This window comes from Phallusia mammillata, chromosome 1, assembly GCF_965637545.1.
Source record: "Phallusia mammillata chromosome 1, kaPhaMamm4.hap1.1, whole genome shotgun sequence".
In the NCBI taxonomy this organism is placed as follows: domain Eukaryota; kingdom Metazoa; phylum Chordata; class Ascidiacea; order Phlebobranchia; family Ascidiidae; genus Phallusia; species Phallusia mammillata.
This window is the reverse complement of record NC_137252.1, coordinates 16425544-16444215: the sequence shown is the minus strand read 5'-3', so window position 1 is coordinate 16444215 and position 18672 is coordinate 16425544. Positions and strand designations below refer to the sequence as shown.

At 37.5% G+C, this 18672-nt stretch overlaps 2 protein-coding genes across 2 annotated transcripts; both read right to left on the bottom strand.

Annotated features, from left to right (window-relative positions):
• Nucleotides 1-1099: 1099 nt before the first annotated feature.
• LOC145234960 (melatonin receptor type 1B-B-like) lies at nt 1100-7609 on the bottom strand. The gene is made up of 8 exons (XM_080099552.1): nt 7353-7609; nt 6905-7053; nt 6357-6520; nt 6120-6196; nt 5681-5828; nt 5430-5502; nt 4482-4768; nt 1100-3418 (listed from the first exon to the last, which is right to left on the bottom strand). Exons 1-8 carry the CDS (start codon nt 7486-7488, stop codon nt 3196-3198), a joined length of 1257 nt encoding a protein of 418 aa, XP_079955678.1. The 5' UTR covers nt 7489-7609; the 3' UTR covers nt 1100-3195.
• Nucleotides 7610-13304: 5695 nt separating this feature from the next.
• LOC145231312 (melatonin receptor type 1B-B-like) lies at nt 13305-18379 on the bottom strand. The gene is made up of 8 exons (XM_080096334.1): nt 18123-18379; nt 17675-17823; nt 17127-17290; nt 16890-16966; nt 16451-16598; nt 16200-16272; nt 15252-15538; nt 13305-14188 (listed from the first exon to the last, which is right to left on the bottom strand). Exons 1-8 carry the CDS (start codon nt 18256-18258, stop codon nt 13966-13968), a joined length of 1257 nt encoding a protein of 418 aa, XP_079952460.1. The 5' UTR covers nt 18259-18379; the 3' UTR covers nt 13305-13965.
• Nucleotides 18380-18672: the final 293 nt, after the last annotated feature.

Here is an 18672-nt window from a genome sequence, read left to right as displayed (position 1 = left end):
TCACTCTGTATTAGTAATAGCTAGGGATAACTGCAATGTTTTAATGGTATGGTCGAAATGTTCCATTATGTTAAGAATCAGCAATTCTAATTGTTGTGTCATAATTTTCAAATTCGTCATTAGTAATTTAGAACAGATGGTTCTTTTACTTTGCTACTGTATGTCTGTTTGTTCTCTATTACATTGCAATGTTTTTATGTAGCCTACAGCAAATGGCAAGAATGCACAACATTTTTAAGCATATGATATTTTTGTTGTCATGTTATTACTCAAAAGTTTCAATAGCGCGGCCCTCGAACTATTTTTTTAAAAATGGGCTCTCAGAGATGATTAAGTTTGAGACCCCATCTATGCGATGGGTTTGCTTGTTATTTCTTTTTTATTTTTGAGAAAGTAAGCTACGAAAGCTCCTGCAGATTTAGGCATTCATATAAAACTCCTCGCCCTATAAATCAGGTTTTAAGATGTTACAGCCAAAACTTTTACAGCATAAAGCTAGATTTTCTTACATCATTTTTGTATTATAGCTGTTACTACATATATTTTCTGTTTTAAATTGTAAACTGGTGTGTGTGTGCATTGGCTTGTGCTATTGTTGTCTATACATTGACTCACATCTGCCACCCAGTGGACAAAATACCGAAAAATCTTGTATACCAGTTTGAAACATTAAAGTTTTAGAAACAAGTTAGGTTCTAGAGCACGTTCATTAAACGAATTTGACGTCATATTGTCGTTTTTATGCTAAAACTATGTAAAATAAGACAAAAGATTCTTACTTAACTCTTACTGATACCAAAAAGTATTGCCGAGCTAAAAGAAAAATAGGCCTATTAGAGACAAAGTACAGGTGACATACCTTGTCGTTCGACCACAACAAATACTCTTTGATATATCAGTTAAATTGTTAATTGCCTTTCGAATACTTCACTGATAAAATTAGTCGATTTCACCAGCCAATTGTGTCCATTAGTTTTCAGTGACTTGGAAGTTATATTGCTCATATCAATTCATGTGTGACCAAACTTTTTTCAGTAAATTATTAGTAAGGTACATAAAACTCAACTGAACTACCACTGCTGCAACTCAAGGTAAACAATACGATCGCTTGCACTTTATTGAAAAGGACGCGTAGTAACATGCACAAAAAATAAAAAGACAACGCGACTGATGTAAACGATGTAAGGCAAGTAACGAGGGCATAAGATAAGAAAGTGTGTGACTCTGAATCGACTTGTACCAGCAAATGATTACCACAGTGGAAAATTCTGCAATAGTGCGGTAGTAATCTGTTGTGTGCGTTGCACCACAGTAGAAGCAAAAGAGCTAGGGTTTCAACACTACGTTTATAGTGTAATAGGTTTCGAGGTGTGTAATGTAAAAATGCGTCGGCAAATAGTAACAATAGAAATGGAATAAATGTCGCGCTCAGTATGCTACAGCCTAACGTAAAAACACTTCTTTTGTTGCAAAAAGAGTTCGTTTCTTAACATTCCTGCGGAAGTATGTTATTACCATTCGTTGAGATTTTGTGCGTGAAAACTTGCAGTGTACGATATTCACTAGGCTCGAAGTTTTCGGAATAGTGGGAACTGGATTTTGCCAGTGTAACCAATGAAACGAATATATTAGCACCCAACACAATAAAATCTGTACAATCGTCAGCAATCCAGTCAATAAACTAGAAGGGTGGCTTAGCACATATTTCCCTTGCATATACACTATAACCTATTTTAAAACATTAATATATTTCCTACACTTATTTTATATTGGGTCCCATATCATCCACTGTCTTTTATAACCTTGGTTGTTTCTGCAAGTAGAAACTCATGGGTCCCCCACACATGCAAAGTTGTAAATAATGCATTTCAAGAGATAACAATGAGAAAGTTTGGTATTGTTAGGTCAAACACAGTGATCGGTGCTTTACATAAATAAATATGTTATAAGGAGTACAAACTATTTAAACTTATTCCATTAATACATTTTTGAAGGTTCTTCTATTTTATGGTCTATCTGAGAAAAAAGTGTTAAATAGTGAGAAAATAGGCTAAAACACAATAATCGGCTCCTATTAATGGCAAATTTCACAACAACTATAAATAGCACACTCTATAAGCTGTCCAAATTTCATCCAATTCGGACAATGTTTAAAAAATTCACCCATTTTAGGGGGCTAGATACCCCTCTAGCAGGGTTAAACACAACAATTGACACCTATAAATGACAAATTCTAACTTACAAGCTGTCCAAATTTCATCTAATTCCGACACCGTTTGAAAAACTGACCCATTTTAGGGGTTAGTGGGGTAACTGATGGGGTTCAACACCCAAACGTATGAACTATGAAATCACAATGACCCAATCAACAGTCATGTAAAATTTTATTCAATTCAGACAATGTTTAAAATTCTGGCCACTAGAGGTGCTATAAGCAACACTCGTCAACGCTTCTGACGTCATAAGGCTGTTAAGACCCCTCTAACTGGCATTTACAAAAACGCCCACCTAGAAATGCACAAACACAAGTAGCATATGTTCTGTTGCCTTTATTATACCATTCTACCACAGAAATATTTTGTTTGTGGTGCGCAGCAACATACAAAAATGTTTTACACTTTGGGGTCTAGCGGGGTAAATACTGGGGTTATCGAGTCAAACAAAGCAGATGGCACATCTGCATAACTATATCTACCATCTGTGAAAGTTTCATCCAAATTCACCAAAGATTTCATGCCAAAAGTGCATGGACAAACTTCACCGGAGAAAAAGAAAAGAAAAACAAACAAACATAGTGAAATCAAGATGCGTCCCCTTCAGGGAACGGGACCCATAATAAAAGAACAAAAATGCATTATACTGCGGGAATGTTCAATTAGCTGTGTTATGTGATTACAACTTTTCCTATTTATTAAAACCGAGACGTCAGTGAGGTAACCGTGTGATTACAAGCGCAAACCGCACATACATTGTGTAGGCAATGTGACTAGAATGAGGTGTTACAGAGTACCAGTAGATAGCTTAAACATGTTAATGGTTAAGGCAGCGCATGTACCCAAATTTGAGGGTACTCAAATCGAATTGAACGAAACATAATTTATTCACATCTGAAGCTCATCGGGAACTTCGGAAATATCGCGCTGTTAGCAAACCTGAGATCTGGAATAGTGTCCAACCTCTAATCAAACCAGGTTGTTAACCAAACTTAACTGTTTGGGATTTAAAATCCGATTGTGGCCCGGACGATACTCGTACAACTTTTCGTGGGTCCGCCTGTGAGATCTTTCCTGACAAGGTTAGATCAAGCAATCGAGATTTCAGGCAACAGCAAACGGCGTTCATCATACGACGTATAATGTTGATGTAACCTCGTCGAAAATGCCGATTGAGAACGCCGTAGATGATACTGTTCACTGAGCTGTGTGGAAACAGATTGGATTGTTTAACATGTATTTATCAAGGAAGCAGTAGTAGACCATATGTTCTACAGCTCTTGTATGAGTTCAGTACTGCTGTCAACATCACAATTGCATCACAAAAATGGCGAACAAACAGCGACAAACTCATTAGGGTGCAACAGACCTGCATGACAGATATGTTTGAATCAAACATACAGTGGAACCACCAATCTCTACATGAAACGTAGATATTTACTTCAACGTTACACAGAAACAGTGCGCAAACGTAACCACATCCAGGGTCATTTCAAGAACAACTATACCACAATGAGGTTTAGACAGATCGCTGGACATGTTTAGGTCGAAACTTAAGCCGCAATATGAAAATTGATCTTTATCTCTCTAAGACCAAAACACCTTGTGGTAGGAAAGGGGAAATTGACTATGACGTCAACGATTTTTCTGGTTAGAATTCTGTGTACCAGAAGGGATTTATTATTTTGATTTTCGCAGTACTTCCTTTACCAGGCGCCATGTGGCAGGAAAAGGGAAATTGACATTGATTAGGAAACAGCATCACTGATATTTTGATAACAATAACACCTCCCAAGGGTTTAATCACTAATTTTGATTATAGTGAATTCGAGGTAATATGTTTGTCGACATTACGGAGCATCAATATTACGTTTGTCATCACTATTTTTAACCGAGCTATATGTGTTTTAACAAAATTGTTCTTAATGCCGTTTGAGCTTACAATTATGGCCTATAATATAGTCAATATTGATTGCGGTTGGAACAGCAGTGAAGCGTGTGACTAAAATGGCGTTCCTGTTTCCAAATATGAATTATTGAACGCGATTGGACCGATTGCCAACAAAAACGCAATGTGGGTGACAGGTGACACAAACCTGCCTTTTCCAAATAGCCTACGGATATTTTTATCGCAAACATTTTTTTAAAATTTAACAAAGCCCGGGGATAGTGGTACATTAAGTTCAAATTGGGAGTTTAAGATATCCTAAAGATTTTAGCCACAACCCGTGCATAGCACCTAACACGTACAATACAAAAACGTCTTACCTATTACTCAAAGCCAGCCAACCACATGCGCGTTTTGCAAGGGAAGTTCCATTCGGGTCAATCAAGGTCATGAGTGCGTATGGAGTCCAAAAGAGGACAAAGAAGACTACCACCACGACGAGGGTGGTCATCAAACTTCTTTCACGTTCCTCTGCCCGCTTTGTATGTAAAGATTTGTGATTTGTGATTGAACTTTGCCTCGTATGGTGAGTCCGAACTGCGTTTTGCTGACTCACTGTGCTGTTTTCATCAGCTAGGGAATGGTCCACACTGGATCCCATGCTTCGCTAAAAAAAAATATTTTTCCATGATTAATCCGATAAGCATAACTTGTATGTAGCATTCAAACTTCATCTGTATTTAACTAATAAAACTAAAATGCATTCTAAAACACATTGCCAAAATCCATAGGATGCCATGTGCGTATTTTGCATCCTACCAAAGTAAGTAGAAGTTGTTTGGCGCGATAACGGTTACAATTACAACTAAAACCGCCTCAGCTGACGTCTATGTAAGTATTTAAACTGGATTTTACGGCATGTTTATTAGCTGTCAAAATCATTCAATTGATTCTCACGAATCGATAAACCATTGCGTGTTGCATGTCTGGCTACTATACGCACTGAGTTATAATAAATATTTTTAAACGTCAAAACGTCAAAATGTCAACATATTGATTAGGAAATATCAATTTTTCCTGCCTCAAATTAGATTTGAATTGTAGATGTAAAGCATTTTAATTGCCCCCTATGCCTTCCTACTGTGGTGTTTATTTTCAATTTAAAATTTGCGTTCGCTGGTAAAACAGAACGATTGATTGATTAAAAGCATTTCACTGACACGGTCGCAACTTTACCACATGAATAATGTGATATTCTGAGGGGTTATTACGGCCCCTGATTTTGTCATATCTCGGTTAATGTTAATCTGTAGTAATTTTAGTCTTACCTGGTTTGCTCTTAATGCGCTGGCGTTGGGCGAAGCGATCTGTCTGGTCGGTTTTCGATTTTTTTTCACGTGGCTGCAAAATACATCGAGCCAGGTTAGCAATAGCAATTCTGGTCAAAATTTATCTAAAGGTGATTAAATACGAGTCGTTTAGTATCAGTCAGTATTTTAATCAACCGCAGCGACCGCTTGCAAAGTTTGCGTTAAAAATAAACGCAACGATTAAACATGTAAAATGAATCATAACTTACGAGAAAATTCGATAGTAAAGAATCGCGGTTATGACTATTGGAATAAAGATAGCGACGACCACAAGAAACACGTTGTAGCCGGGTTGAGCAGTGTCGTTCCACATACATGCTACCATTCTGGTGTCGTAGTTCATCAGCGGTTCGCTTCCTAAAATGTTAAACCAAAGTGCATAAAAACATTTGTTAACACTACAGACCTGTTCAATCCATAGTTAAAAATTTCATGGACTATTTGTGTTACAATGAAAGGGCGTTTTGACCCAAAATCAACCATTTAAAGCAATGTTATCTAAGTTTTGCTCATTGAACGAATAAAACACCCTTTTCACTTACACGAGAATCCTACTAGTTACTAGTACATTCTGATGAGTATAAGGATTACATAGCATACAGACTGAAAGTCAATTATAAAAAAATGAATTTGTGTTAATTTACTTACCAAACCAACCAATGATCAAAGGAAGGGCTACTAAAAAGCAATATATCCAAACAAAAACAATCATTGCACCGATTTGTCTGCAAAATAAAATCGTTCGACTTCTGTAATTTTATAAATTGTAATAATGGAGGTTTAAAGGTATACGTTAGCCGAGCTTTACATTTTAAATAACCAGATTATTCGGTGGTGGCGTTTAGTGACAATTACAAATCCAATTAAAAAAACCAACAAACATACCTGTTTCCGAAATATCGATGATACGTCGAATTTCGAGTGACTTTCCAATATCGATTAATGGCGATAAACATAAGGGTGGACATAGAAACTTGACAACACCATGATGCCAAAAATCCGGTCAGACTACAAAGCCACGTTACATTTGCAAAGACGTTCATATACTCCTGCAGGTTTAAATAATCACTGTTTATTCACATAAAAAAATATACTTCAATCAATTCTTTAATATAATGCACCAGTTTCAAATGACAGACTAATATGCTACAATTCTTTGTTGCGCTTTGACTTAACTTGTTTCATGCACCTGTCTTCATACAGCCATAGTCGGTTATAATAGTAACATTCTAGAGAAGCTACAGCAAATAGGATATGTTCAATTAGCGATGCAAGGCAACTGGTCACATGTGTTTGCCAAACTTAGAATTTCATTACAACAATGAATCGGTAGTGTATGCCACAAATGTAAGGATTTGTTTGTATAAAATTAAAAGTGCATTTCGGAGCTTTATGGCTTTCAAACACAATGAATATCAGTTACACCGACTTACGTTTATAACATTGGCCAACACAACCGGAAGATACCAGGCTGTAATTACCAGGTCGGCGAAAGCCAGATTGATTATAAAAGCCACGCCCATGTTCCGAAGTCGCTTTTCTGTGAGTGCAGCCCCGATCACAAATAAGTTGCCGACAATTCCTGGATTGAAAAAGGTTACGTTGAATAACTCACTAAGTTTACACGGGTTTAAACGTAATCAAGTTACCCTCGATTTTTTTTAAATGTGGCAGCGGTGAGGAGAAATATACGGAAGAAATTAATTTTAAAAATGTCAATTGTTACAAATGAATATAATAACTTCACATTAATTATACGCAATTGTCATTGCAAACAACTAAAACGATATACGATCACCACCATATCGATGATCAAATTGGCTTGAGATGTTTACACAGACATACAACGCTCCTTTACATGAGACTCTGTTGTTGACTTACCTGCAGTGATGACAATGACTAGAAATGGGATCTCGACTTGTGGGTACTGTAGAGAAGAGGCGGATTGCGATGGTGACATCAAAGTGGTGAAAACCACAGTACTGCCATTTACGTTGCTTGAAGTATTTGTGTTCATGCTTTATTGCAGTCTAGATCAGCCTTTGCGCAGATTTTATCTTATTTATTTAGTATGTACCCGAAACCATGCCTAAATTCCTATGTTCACTGGAAATTAAGAAAAAAGTATTCATATATGAGCAATAAATGTATATTATCGTCAAAGCGTTAAAAACTCACTAAGCTATGTCAATTAGAGACGAAATTAATCATGCCAACAAATGCCTGCGACAAAAAAGCGGTTATGGCTTTGTGGTCAGTGGTATTCTGCCACTGATAAAAGCGAACGGCTCGGCGCGTTTATAGCCATAGTAAAAGCGACCACATGTTCGAGACAGATCAAGGGTGCGTCAGACGTTGCTACTTGCTACGTCATACAACTGGGTGACGGTAGAAGCAAATCTGTCTGTCGGTTAACACGTAAAATCGTGACTAAACCATAGATCATGGGCCCACACATAAGCTGGAAGAATCCTCTGGGCTTTGGCTTAAACTTTTACAGCGTCTTTTCCAATTAGGTTTTATCGTTATGTTAAAACACGTAGACGGAGCATCCAACGAATGCGAGGCTTTTTAAAAAACATGATTTGTTTCGTTTCATAATCATCATCTCTTCAACGAAAAAGCACTGGTACAGAAGACAGACAAAGTAATAATAAATGATTCTGATCTCTTGCACATGACACTGATTTAATCCAAACATCCCCTTTACTGCAACATACATAACATGGCATAAATAGGAGGTATTGAATAAATTTTCATTACACTGTGACCTGCTAGCAAACTCAATCCTCAATTAACTTGTAATCTGTGACACAAAGTTTTCAACACATACCCATAAGACTAAGTAGCGGAAAAGTGCTATGAGCAAGCGCCCAAATTACACTGTGCGTACCTCCGTTGACGCAAAGTCTGTCATTATCTAACGTGGCTGGCGGCTTCAGGTATGTTGTGGCTGACTACTGGGTAGATGCGTTGGCCCTGACATCCGGTAAAGTGGGTCGTTATGTTCTACCTAATCAGCTTTGAACTGTAGCACTGACTTATGGATGTGTCATTCAGTCTTCAATCACAACAGCACAGGCTAAAAATAAAGTTAACCAAACTAAAATGCTGTAACATTAGTCCAATACAGTGGTTGGTTTGGAACAACTGCAATGCTGGAACCTCGCCGTTTCTCCTGCGGCGTCGCAGTGTAGTATATCGCCTTTTTCGTGACATCCGCCCTCAACCCATTCACGCTTTTAATTCGCACGAACGTGATCATCGAAGCGTGTGAAGGACTCACTAGAACCTTTTTCTCACTGCTGCGCGAACAATGGCACAATTCGAAAACCAATTATCGCTCCGTTGGCGTTGAAAGACCAACTAATCTTATCTCCCGTCTTAGTCTACAGAAGCTGTTTAATTGCCAACAAAGGGGCATATCCGGTGAGGTACAAAGCGTGAAATTCAGGGGACTTAGTTGGTTCGCTAAAAACAACGCAATCGTGTGATTACACCATCTAGGCAGCTACTACGTGTGGGCATGGTGCTTCTTGAACGTATCTACGCTTAAAAAATGTTTGGAACTGGTAGAATTTATTTGCATACATGGTTGTATTTAAATGTGTTCATATAGGTTAAATCGTGTACTGAACTATTGTTATAAGTACCTTGGACACGTTTAATATAAGTACCTTGGACACGTTTAACTATGTGACCAAACGCATGCACTTTTTAGAATTGATTTAGATTTTGTTTGATTAGTAGGCTATGTGAAAGTTTAACAAAATGTTTGTCCAATAGATCTATTTCCATGTGAGTTAAACTCAAATCGAACAAATTCATGTTTACTCTATCATTGCCTTTAAAAAATGACCACTCGATTAAGTGTACTTTACATAGTATCTCTTTGTACATTAAATAGTGGACTTTGTCGGCTAAAGACGAATATTGTCTTTCTTAGTCATCACACAATTTTGTTTCTAAAACAATTGCTCAACGGTAATTGTCTTTTCACTTAACTTAGGGTTGCCATATTTTATGAAACACAATCCCTGACAAAATTTATCTCGGTTGCGTGAACCCAGTTTTTCTCAAACTTTAAGTCTAAATGTGTTGACGTAAGTCTGAATGTGTATTTCAGAAAAACGAAAGTTGATTGCAGGATTTTAGCTAGTTATGCAAAATTGCGCATAACAATGATCCAAATCTGACATCACAGACAGGACAAAAACATTACAATTGTGCGCGAACAATTGCATTTTTGTTAGTTGTCATGAAATAAAGCCTATTGTTTAACAATGGAGACGGTCGATTCTCACTTTCACTTTGATTTCAACTTATCCAGTTGCACAAACTGACGCCAAATAAGGATATAGAATTACTTCCACCTTTTCGAGGTCCCCGCAAAATGCCCTAAAGGACCGCGGACCCCAGTCTGAGAACCGCTGCGTTGATCATTTTTGCGATCCAAACACTTCTATTCCGGAATAAATTAGAATATTGGGAAGTCACACGGACGGCGACACGAGAAAACGTTACATACGATACTCTGATCCTTGTCAATTAACTTTCTGCGCAGGCTTCTGTTTAGTTAAGTTTTTTTTTAACCAAAAAAATTAAACGATGGGAGTCACAAGGACCTTTTCAAATTTGAAGAAAAATGCCTCTGTAAAAAAATCTGATGTCTCACGCATTCGACTTTGTGAGTTAGTTCCCTGCATAATAGGTACACAGTTAAATGAAAGTTCCCACGTTCTCACATAGCTTCGAATGCAGTGTTTTCTTGAGACGCGGATTTTTATTTGTGTATTTAACGCATATTGTTAAATATCTAGTAACAAACAGGTATTGTTACGCGCGCACACACATCAAACAGTAACAGGTACGTTAACCTGCGCGCCGCCAGTTTACCTCTTATCGTGTCATGGTATAGACGCGGTTGTAGCTATCTACTAGAAACTTTCTCCGTTGGTACATTAATTTTATAATATATACAAATAATTTTTCTTGAATTCCGGACTTTTAGGTACATTTTGACATTTCTCCCTGACGCAGATTTAAACACTAAATTCCCTGACACGTCAGGGAAAATCCGGACGAATGGCAACCCTAACTTAACTGCAATTGCAAATTCACCAATGGTAACCGATTCTATTTACAAATTTTGTACCTCCAGTCCTCCAAGATTGTTATATCTGTTCGACATTTGGGTCGTGACACAAAAAGGGGGAAAAATTAATGTGGCTAATCAGCGAAGAAAAGAACAAAATGGTTTACTTGCTAAACTTTATGGAGTAAACCGAGGGCCCAAAACCGCCAAATCACCGAAAATATATTAACACCAGAACTTACTTGCAACGAAGTTCGATATAAAAAGTTCGAATATATGGCGCAAGTAACACTTTCGAAAATGTCGATGAACTTAGGTACACTATTCACGGTTTTGAATAATCTGAGCAAAAAAATCAGAGCCAATATCACGATGAAATTGCTGCAATGTAACATACTACGATTGCGATGAAATTACCATGGTCACATTGCAACAATAAAATTACAGGGATTCGAATACTACGACGAACTTGCTGGATGTCTTCGGCACGATAAAGTTATTAAGATGTAATTTTCACCATAAAATTAAAGCGATGCCTGTTTTCCACTAACAACAAACAGAAATGGTTTTGACAAGCTAAAGTTGTTAGTCATTAGAATGTCCACACACAAAAAAGATGTTTTAGGCTAAAAGGGAACAAATTTTTTTTATTAACGTACAACAGTATCGCTGCAATTTACTTCAACACTTTTCAATAATGGTCTGAAAGCTCTGATTCTAGCTTGCAAATACACATAGGTTTGTTGTTGCATAGTTAAATTAAAGAAAGCAATTTCAGTGCATTGAACTTAAATATTTGCTACCAAACAATCACGCCGTCAGTTAAACCGCTTGTTCAATATGTCATCAAATATTTCAAGTGCACTATTATCGACGTTAAGACCTTTAATTTTTTTAGCAAAGTGGACTAACAGCAGCGTAAAAGCTCGATGTTTTATGTTTAATGTTGTCATTTCATGGTTGATCTTAAACCGATGGTGTAGCAGACACAATAGTTGTTTTTTTAGTAGAACTACTATCACCATAGGTACAACCAACAACGTTTTAAAAAACCGTTAGGTGGCGTTAAACAGGCACAGTTCTTAAAATTATCGATGGGATTACATAAGGTGGGGCAGGAACTTGGCCGAATGGTCTGGCGCGCCTGACCCACATACAGACATAAAAAAAAACCTTGATCGGGATTCGTCCCCGGGAGTGTCCTGGGTTCGAACCCCGTGAAAAAAAGGGATTACATAAGGTGGACAGGAACTTGTCCGAATGGTCCCGCGCACCTGACCCAAATACAGACATAAAAACCCTGATCGGGATTCGTCGAACCCCGTGATAAAAACGGTAAGGGTAAGGTTAAGAGCTACAGGAGTAGGAAATTTTTGGTTCAAATGAGTTATGGTGGTGACATGTTTTCCGTTTTTGTTTCCAGAAGTTAATGTTTCTAGTGCCTTTGAGGGATTTTTATCAGATGAAATTGCCAGTAATTAATTTATGTTCATGTTGTATGATCAATTGTCAAACCGGCGTTCCTCCACTACGAATTTGACATGTGCATTAGTTTTAGATTTGTTTGACATGTAGGTCAAAATGTGAACGAGACTAATGCAGTAGTTTTTGCGATTTTTGTATTCTGTTTGGTGAAATTAGTCAAGTAGTAAAACGTTTAGTCAATCCAGCGCATCTGTTTATTTGTTATGTACCATTCCTGCGGAAGTATGTTATTACCATTCGTTGAGATTTTGTGCGTGAAAACTTGCAGTGTACGATATTCACTAGGCTCGAAGTTTTCGGAATAGTGGGAACTGGATTTTGCCAGTGTAACCAATGAAACGAATATATTAGCACCCAACACAATAAAATCTGTACAATCGTCAGCAATCCAGTCAATAAACTAGAAGGGTGGCTTAGCACATATTTCCCTTGCATATACACTATAACCTATTTTAAAACATTAATATATTTCCTACACTTATTTTATATTGGGTCCCATATCATCCACTGTCTTTTATAACCTTGGTTGTTTCTGCAAGTAGAAACTCATGGGTCCCCCACACATGCAAAGTTGTAAATAATGCATTTCAAGAGATAACAATGAGAAAGTTTGGTATTGTTAGGTCAAACACAGTGATCGGTGCTTTACATAAATAAATATGTTATAAGGAGTACAAACTATTTAAACTTATTCCATTAATACATTTTTGAAGGTTCTTCTATTTTATGGTCTATCTGAGAAAAAAGTGTTAAATAGTGAGAAAATAGGCTAAAACACAATAATCGGCTCCTATTAATGGCAAATTTCACAACAACTATAAATAGCACACTCTATAAGCTGTCCAAATTTCATCCAATTCGGACAATGTTTAAAAAATTCACCCATTTTAGGGGGCTAGATACCCCTCTAGCAGGGTTAAACACAACAATTGACACCTATAAATGACAAATTCTAACTTACAAGCTGTCCAAATTTCATCTAATTCCGACACCGTTTGAAAAACTGACCCATTTTAGGGGTTAGTGGGGTAACTGATGGGGTTCAACACCCAAACGTATGAACTATGAAATCACAATGACCCAATCAACAGTCATGTAAAATTTTATTCAATTCAGACAATGTTTAAAATTCTGGCCACTAGAGGTGCTATAAGCAACACTCGTCAACGCTTCTGACGTCATAAGGCTGTTAAGACCCCTCTAACTGGCATTTACAAAAACGCCCACCTAGAAATGCACAAACACAAGTAGCATATGTTCTGTTGCCTTTATTATACCATTCTACCACAGAAATATTTTGTTTGTGGTGCGCAGCAACATACAAAAATGTTTTACACTTTGGGGTCTAGCGGGGTAAATACTGGGGTTATCGAGTCAAACAAAGCAGATGGCACATCTGCATAACTATATCTACCATCTGTGAAAGTTTCATCCAAATTCACCAAAGATTTCATGCCAAAAGTGCATGGACAAACTTCACCGGAGAAAAAGAAAAGAAAAACAAACAAACATAGTGAAATCAAGATGCGTCCCCTTCAGGGAACGGGACCCATAATAAAAGAACAAAAATGCATTATACTGCGGGAATGTTCAATTAGCTGTGTTATGTGATTACAACTTTTCCTATTTATTAAAACCGAGACGTCAGTGAGGTAACCGTGTGATTACAAGCGCAAACCGCACATACATTGTGTAGGCAATGTGACTAGAATGAGGTGTTACAGAGTACCAGTAGATAGCTTAAACATGTTAATGGTTAAGGCAGCGCATGTACCCAAATTTGAGGGTACTCAAATCGAATTGAACGAAACATAATTTATTCACATCTGAAGCTCATCGGGAACTTCGGAAATATCGCGCTGTTAGCAAACCTGAGATCTGGAATAGTGTCCAACCTCTAATCAAACCAGGTTGTTAACCAAACTTAACTGTTTGGGATTTAAAATCCGATTGTGGCCCGGACGATACTCGTACAACTTTTCGTGGGTCCGCCTGTGAGATCTTTCCTGACAAGGTTAGATCAAGCAATCGAGATTTCAGGCAACAGCAAACGGCGTTCATCATACGACGTATAATGTTGATGTAACCTCGTCGAAAATGCCGATTGAGAACGCCGTAGATGATACTGTTCACTGAGCTGTGTGGAAACAGATTGGATTGTTTAACATGTATTTATCAAGGAAGCAGTAGTAGACCATATGTTCTACAGCTCTTGTATGAGTTCAGTACTGCTGTCAACATCACAATTGCATCACAAAAATGGCGAACAAACAGCGACAAACTCATTAGGGTGCAACAGACCTGCATGACAGATATGTTTGAATCAAACATACAGTGGAACCACCAATCTCTACATGAAACGTAGATATTTACTTCAACGTTACACAGAAACAGTGCGCAAACGTAACCACATCCAGGGTCATTTCAAGAACAACTATACCACAATGAGGTTTAGACAGATCGCTGGACATGTTTAGGTCGAAACTTAAGCCGCAATATGAAAATTGATCTTTATCTCTCTAAGACCAAAACACCTTGTGGTAGGAAAGGGGAAATTGACTATGACGTCAACGATTTTTCTGGTTAGAATTCTGTGTACCAGAAGGGATTTATTATTTTGATTTTCGCAGTACTTCCTTTACCAGGCGCCATGTGGCAGGAAAAGGGAAATTGACATTGATTAGGAAACAGCATCACTGATATTTTGATAACAATAACACCTCCCAAGGGTTTAATCACTAATTTTGATTATAGTGAATTCGAGGTAATATGTTTGTCGACATTACGGAGCATCAATATTACGTTTGTCATCACTATTTTTAACCGAGCTATATGTGTTTTAACAAAATTGTTCTTAATGCCGTTTGAGCTTACAATTATGGCCTATAATATAGTCAATATTGATTGCGGTTGGAACAGCAGTGAAGCGTGTGACTAAAATGGCGTTCCTGTTTCCAAATATGAATTATTGAACGCGATTGGACCGATTGCCAACAAAAACGCAATGTGGGTGACAGGTGACACAAACCTGCCTTTTCCAAATAGCCTACGGATATTTTTATCGCAAACATTTTTTTAAAATTTAACAAAGCCCGGGGATAGTGGTACATTAAGTTCAAATTGGGAGTTTAAGATATCCTAAAGATTTTAGCCACAACCCGTGCATAGCACCTAACACGTACAATACAAAAACGTCTTACCTATTACTCAAAGCCAGCCAACCACATGCGCGTTTTGCAAGGGAAGTTCCATTCGGGTCAATCAAGGTCATGAGTGCGTATGGAGTCCAAAAGAGGACAAAGAAGACTACCACCACGACGAGGGTGGTCATCAAACTTCTTTCACGTTCCTCTGCCCGCTTTGTATGTAAAGATTTGTGATTTGTGATTGAACTTTGCCTCGTATGGTGAGTCCGAACTGCGTTTTGCTGACTCACTGTGCTGTTTTCATCAGCTAGGGAATGGTCCACACTGGATCCCATGCTTCGCTAAAAAAAAATATTTTTCCATGATTAATCCGATAAGCATAACTTGTATGTAGCATTCAAACTTCATCTGTATTTAACTAATAAAACTAAAATGCATTCTAAAACACATTGCCAAAATCCATAGGATGCCATGTGCGTATTTTGCATCCTACCAAAGTAAGTAGAAGTTGTTTGGCGCGATAACGGTTACAATTACAACTAAAACCGCCTCAGCTGACGTCTATGTAAGTATTTAAACTGGATTTTACGGCATGTTTATTAGCTGTCAAAATCATTCAATTGATTCTCACGAATCGATAAACCATTGCGTGTTGCATGTCTGGCTACTATACGCACTGAGTTATAATAAATATTTTTAAACGTCAAAACGTCAAAATGTCAACATATTGATTAGGAAATATCAATTTTTCCTGCCTCAAATTAGATTTGAATTGTAGATGTAAAGCATTTTAATTGCCCCCTATGCCTTCCTACTGTGGTGTTTATTTTCAATTTAAAATTTGCGTTCGCTGGTAAAACAGAACGATTGATTGATTAAAAGCATTTCACTGACACGGTCGCAACTTTACCACATGAATAATGTGATATTCTGAGGGGTTATTACGGCCCCTGATTTTGTCATATCTCGGTTAATGTTAATCTGTAGTAATTTTAGTCTTACCTGGTTTGCTCTTAATGCGCTGGCGTTGGGCGAAGCGATCTGTCTGGTCGGTTTTCGATTTTTTTTCACGTGGCTGCAAAATACATCGAGCCAGGTTAGCAATAGCAATTCTGGTCAAAATTTATCTAAAGGTGATTAAATACGAGTCGTTTAGTATCAGTCAGTATTTTAATCAACCGCAGCGACCGCTTGCAAAGTTTGCGTTAAAAATAAACGCAACGATTAAACATGTAAAATGAATCATAACTTACGAGAAAATTCGATAGTAAAGAATCGCGGTTATGACTATTGGAATAAAGATAGCGACGACCACAAGAAACACGTTGTAGCCGGGTTGAGCAGTGTCGTTCCACATACATGCTACCATTCTGGTGTCGTAGTTCATCAGCGGTTCGCTTCCTAAAATGTTAAACCAAAGTGCATAAAAACATTTGTTAACACTACAGACCTGTTCAATCCATAGTTAAAAATTTCATGGACTATTTGTGTTACAATGAAAGGGCGTTTTGACCCAAAATCAACCATTTAAAGCAATGTTATCTAAGTTTTGCTCATTGAACGAATAAAACACCCTTTTCACTTACACGAGAATCCTACTAGTTACTAGTACATTCTGATGAGTATAAGGATTACATAGCATACAGACTGAAAGTCAATTATAAAAAAATGAATTTGTGTTAATTTACTTACCAAACCAACCAATGATCAAAGGAAGGGCTACTAAAAAGCAATATATCCAAACAAAAACAATCATTGCACCGATTTGTCTGCAAAATAAAATCGTTCGACTTCTGTAATTTTATAAATTGTAATAATGGAGGTTTAAAGGTATACGTTAGCCGAGCTTTACATTTTAAATAACCAGATTATTCGGTGGTGGCGTTTAGTGACAATTACAAATCCAATTAAAAAAACCAACAAACATACCTGTTTCCGAAATATCGATGATACGTCGAATTTCGAGTGACTTTCCAATATCGATTAATGGCGATAAACATAAGGGTGGACATAGAAACTTGACAACACCATGATGCCAAAAATCCGGTCAGACTACAAAGCCACGTTACATTTGCAAAGACGTTCATATACTCCTGCAGGTTTAAATAATCACTGTTTATTCACATAAAAAAATATACTTCAATCAATTCTTTAATATAATGCACCAGTTTCAAATGACAGACTAATATGCTACAATTCTTTGTTGCGCTTTGACTTAACTTGTTTCATGCACCTGTCTTCATACAGCCATAGTCGGTTATAATAGTAACATTCTAGAGAAGCTACAGCAAATAGGATATGTTCAATTAGCGATGCAAGGCAACTGGTCACATGTGTTTGCCAAACTTAGAATTTCATTACAACAATGAATCGGTAGTGTATGCCACAAATGTAAGGATTTGTTTGTATAAAATTAAAAGTGCATTTCGGAGCTTTATGGCTTTCAAACACAATGAATATCAGTTACACCGACTTACGTTTATAACATTGGCCAACACAACCGGAAGATACCAGGCTGTAATTACCAGGTCGGCGAAAGCCAGATTGATTATAAAAGCCACGCCCATGTTCCGAAGTCGCTTTTCTGTGAGTGCAGCCCCGATCACAAATAAGTTGCCGACAATTCCTGGATTGAAAAAGGTTACGTTGAATAACTCACTAAGTTTACACGGGTTTAAACGTAATCAAGTTACCCTCGATTTTTTTTAAATGTGGCAGCGGTGAGGAGAAATATACGGAAGAAATTAATTTTAAAAATGTCAATTGTTACAAATGAATATAATAACTTCACATTAATTATACGCAATTGTCATTGCAAACAACTAAAACGATATACGATCACCACCATATCGATGATCAAATTGGCTTGAGATGTTTACACAGACATACAACGCTCCTTTACATGAGACTCTGTTGTTGACTTACCTGCAGTGATGACAATGACTAGAAATGGGATCTCGACTTGTGGGTACTGTAGAGAAGAGGCGGATTGCGATGGTGACATCAAAGTGGTGAAAACCACAGTACTGCCATTTACGTTGCTTGAAGTATTTGTGTTCATGCTTTATTGCAGTCTAGATCAGCCTTTGCGCAGATTTTATCTTATTTATTTAGTATGTACCCGAAACCATGCCTAAATTCCTATGTTCACTGGAAATTAAGAAAAAAGTATTCATATATGAGCAATAAATGTATATTATCGTCAAAGCGTTAAAAACTCACTAAGCTATGTCAATTAGAGACGAAATTAATCATGCCAACAAATGCCTGCGACAAAAAAGCGGTTATGGCTTTGTGGTCAGTGGTATTCTGCCACTGATAAAAGCGAACGGCTCGGCGCGTTTATAGCCATAGTAAAAGCGACCACATGTTCGAGACAGATCAAGGGTGCGTCAGACGTTGCTACTTGCTACGTCATACAACTGGGTGACGGTAGAAGCAAATCTGTCTGTCGGTTAACACGTAAAATCGTGAC

Coding starts and splice junctions, on each gene's coding strand:
- LOC145234960 (XM_080099552.1), bottom strand. CDS start 7,488: ATGAACACAAATACTTCAAGCAACGTAAATGGCAGTACTGTGGTTTTC. Junction 6,521..6,904: donor TGTTGGCCAATGTTATAAAC/GTAAGTCGGTGT, acceptor TTAAACCTGCAG/GAGTATATGAACGTCTTTGC. Junction 5,829..6,119: donor TTTGATCATTGGTTGGTTTG/GTAAGTAAATTA, acceptor TTAACATTTTAG/GAAGCGAACCGCTGATGAAC.
- LOC145231312 (XM_080096334.1), bottom strand. CDS start 18,258: ATGAACACAAATACTTCAAGCAACGTAAATGGCAGTACTGTGGTTTTC. Junction 17,824..18,122: donor AGTCATTGTCATCACTGCAG/GTAAGTCAACAA, acceptor TTTTCAATCCAG/GAATTGTCGGCAACTTATTT. Junction 14,189..15,251: donor TGGCTGGCTTTGAGTAATAG/GTAAGACGTTTT, acceptor GTTTCCACACAG/CTCAGTGAACAGTATCATCT.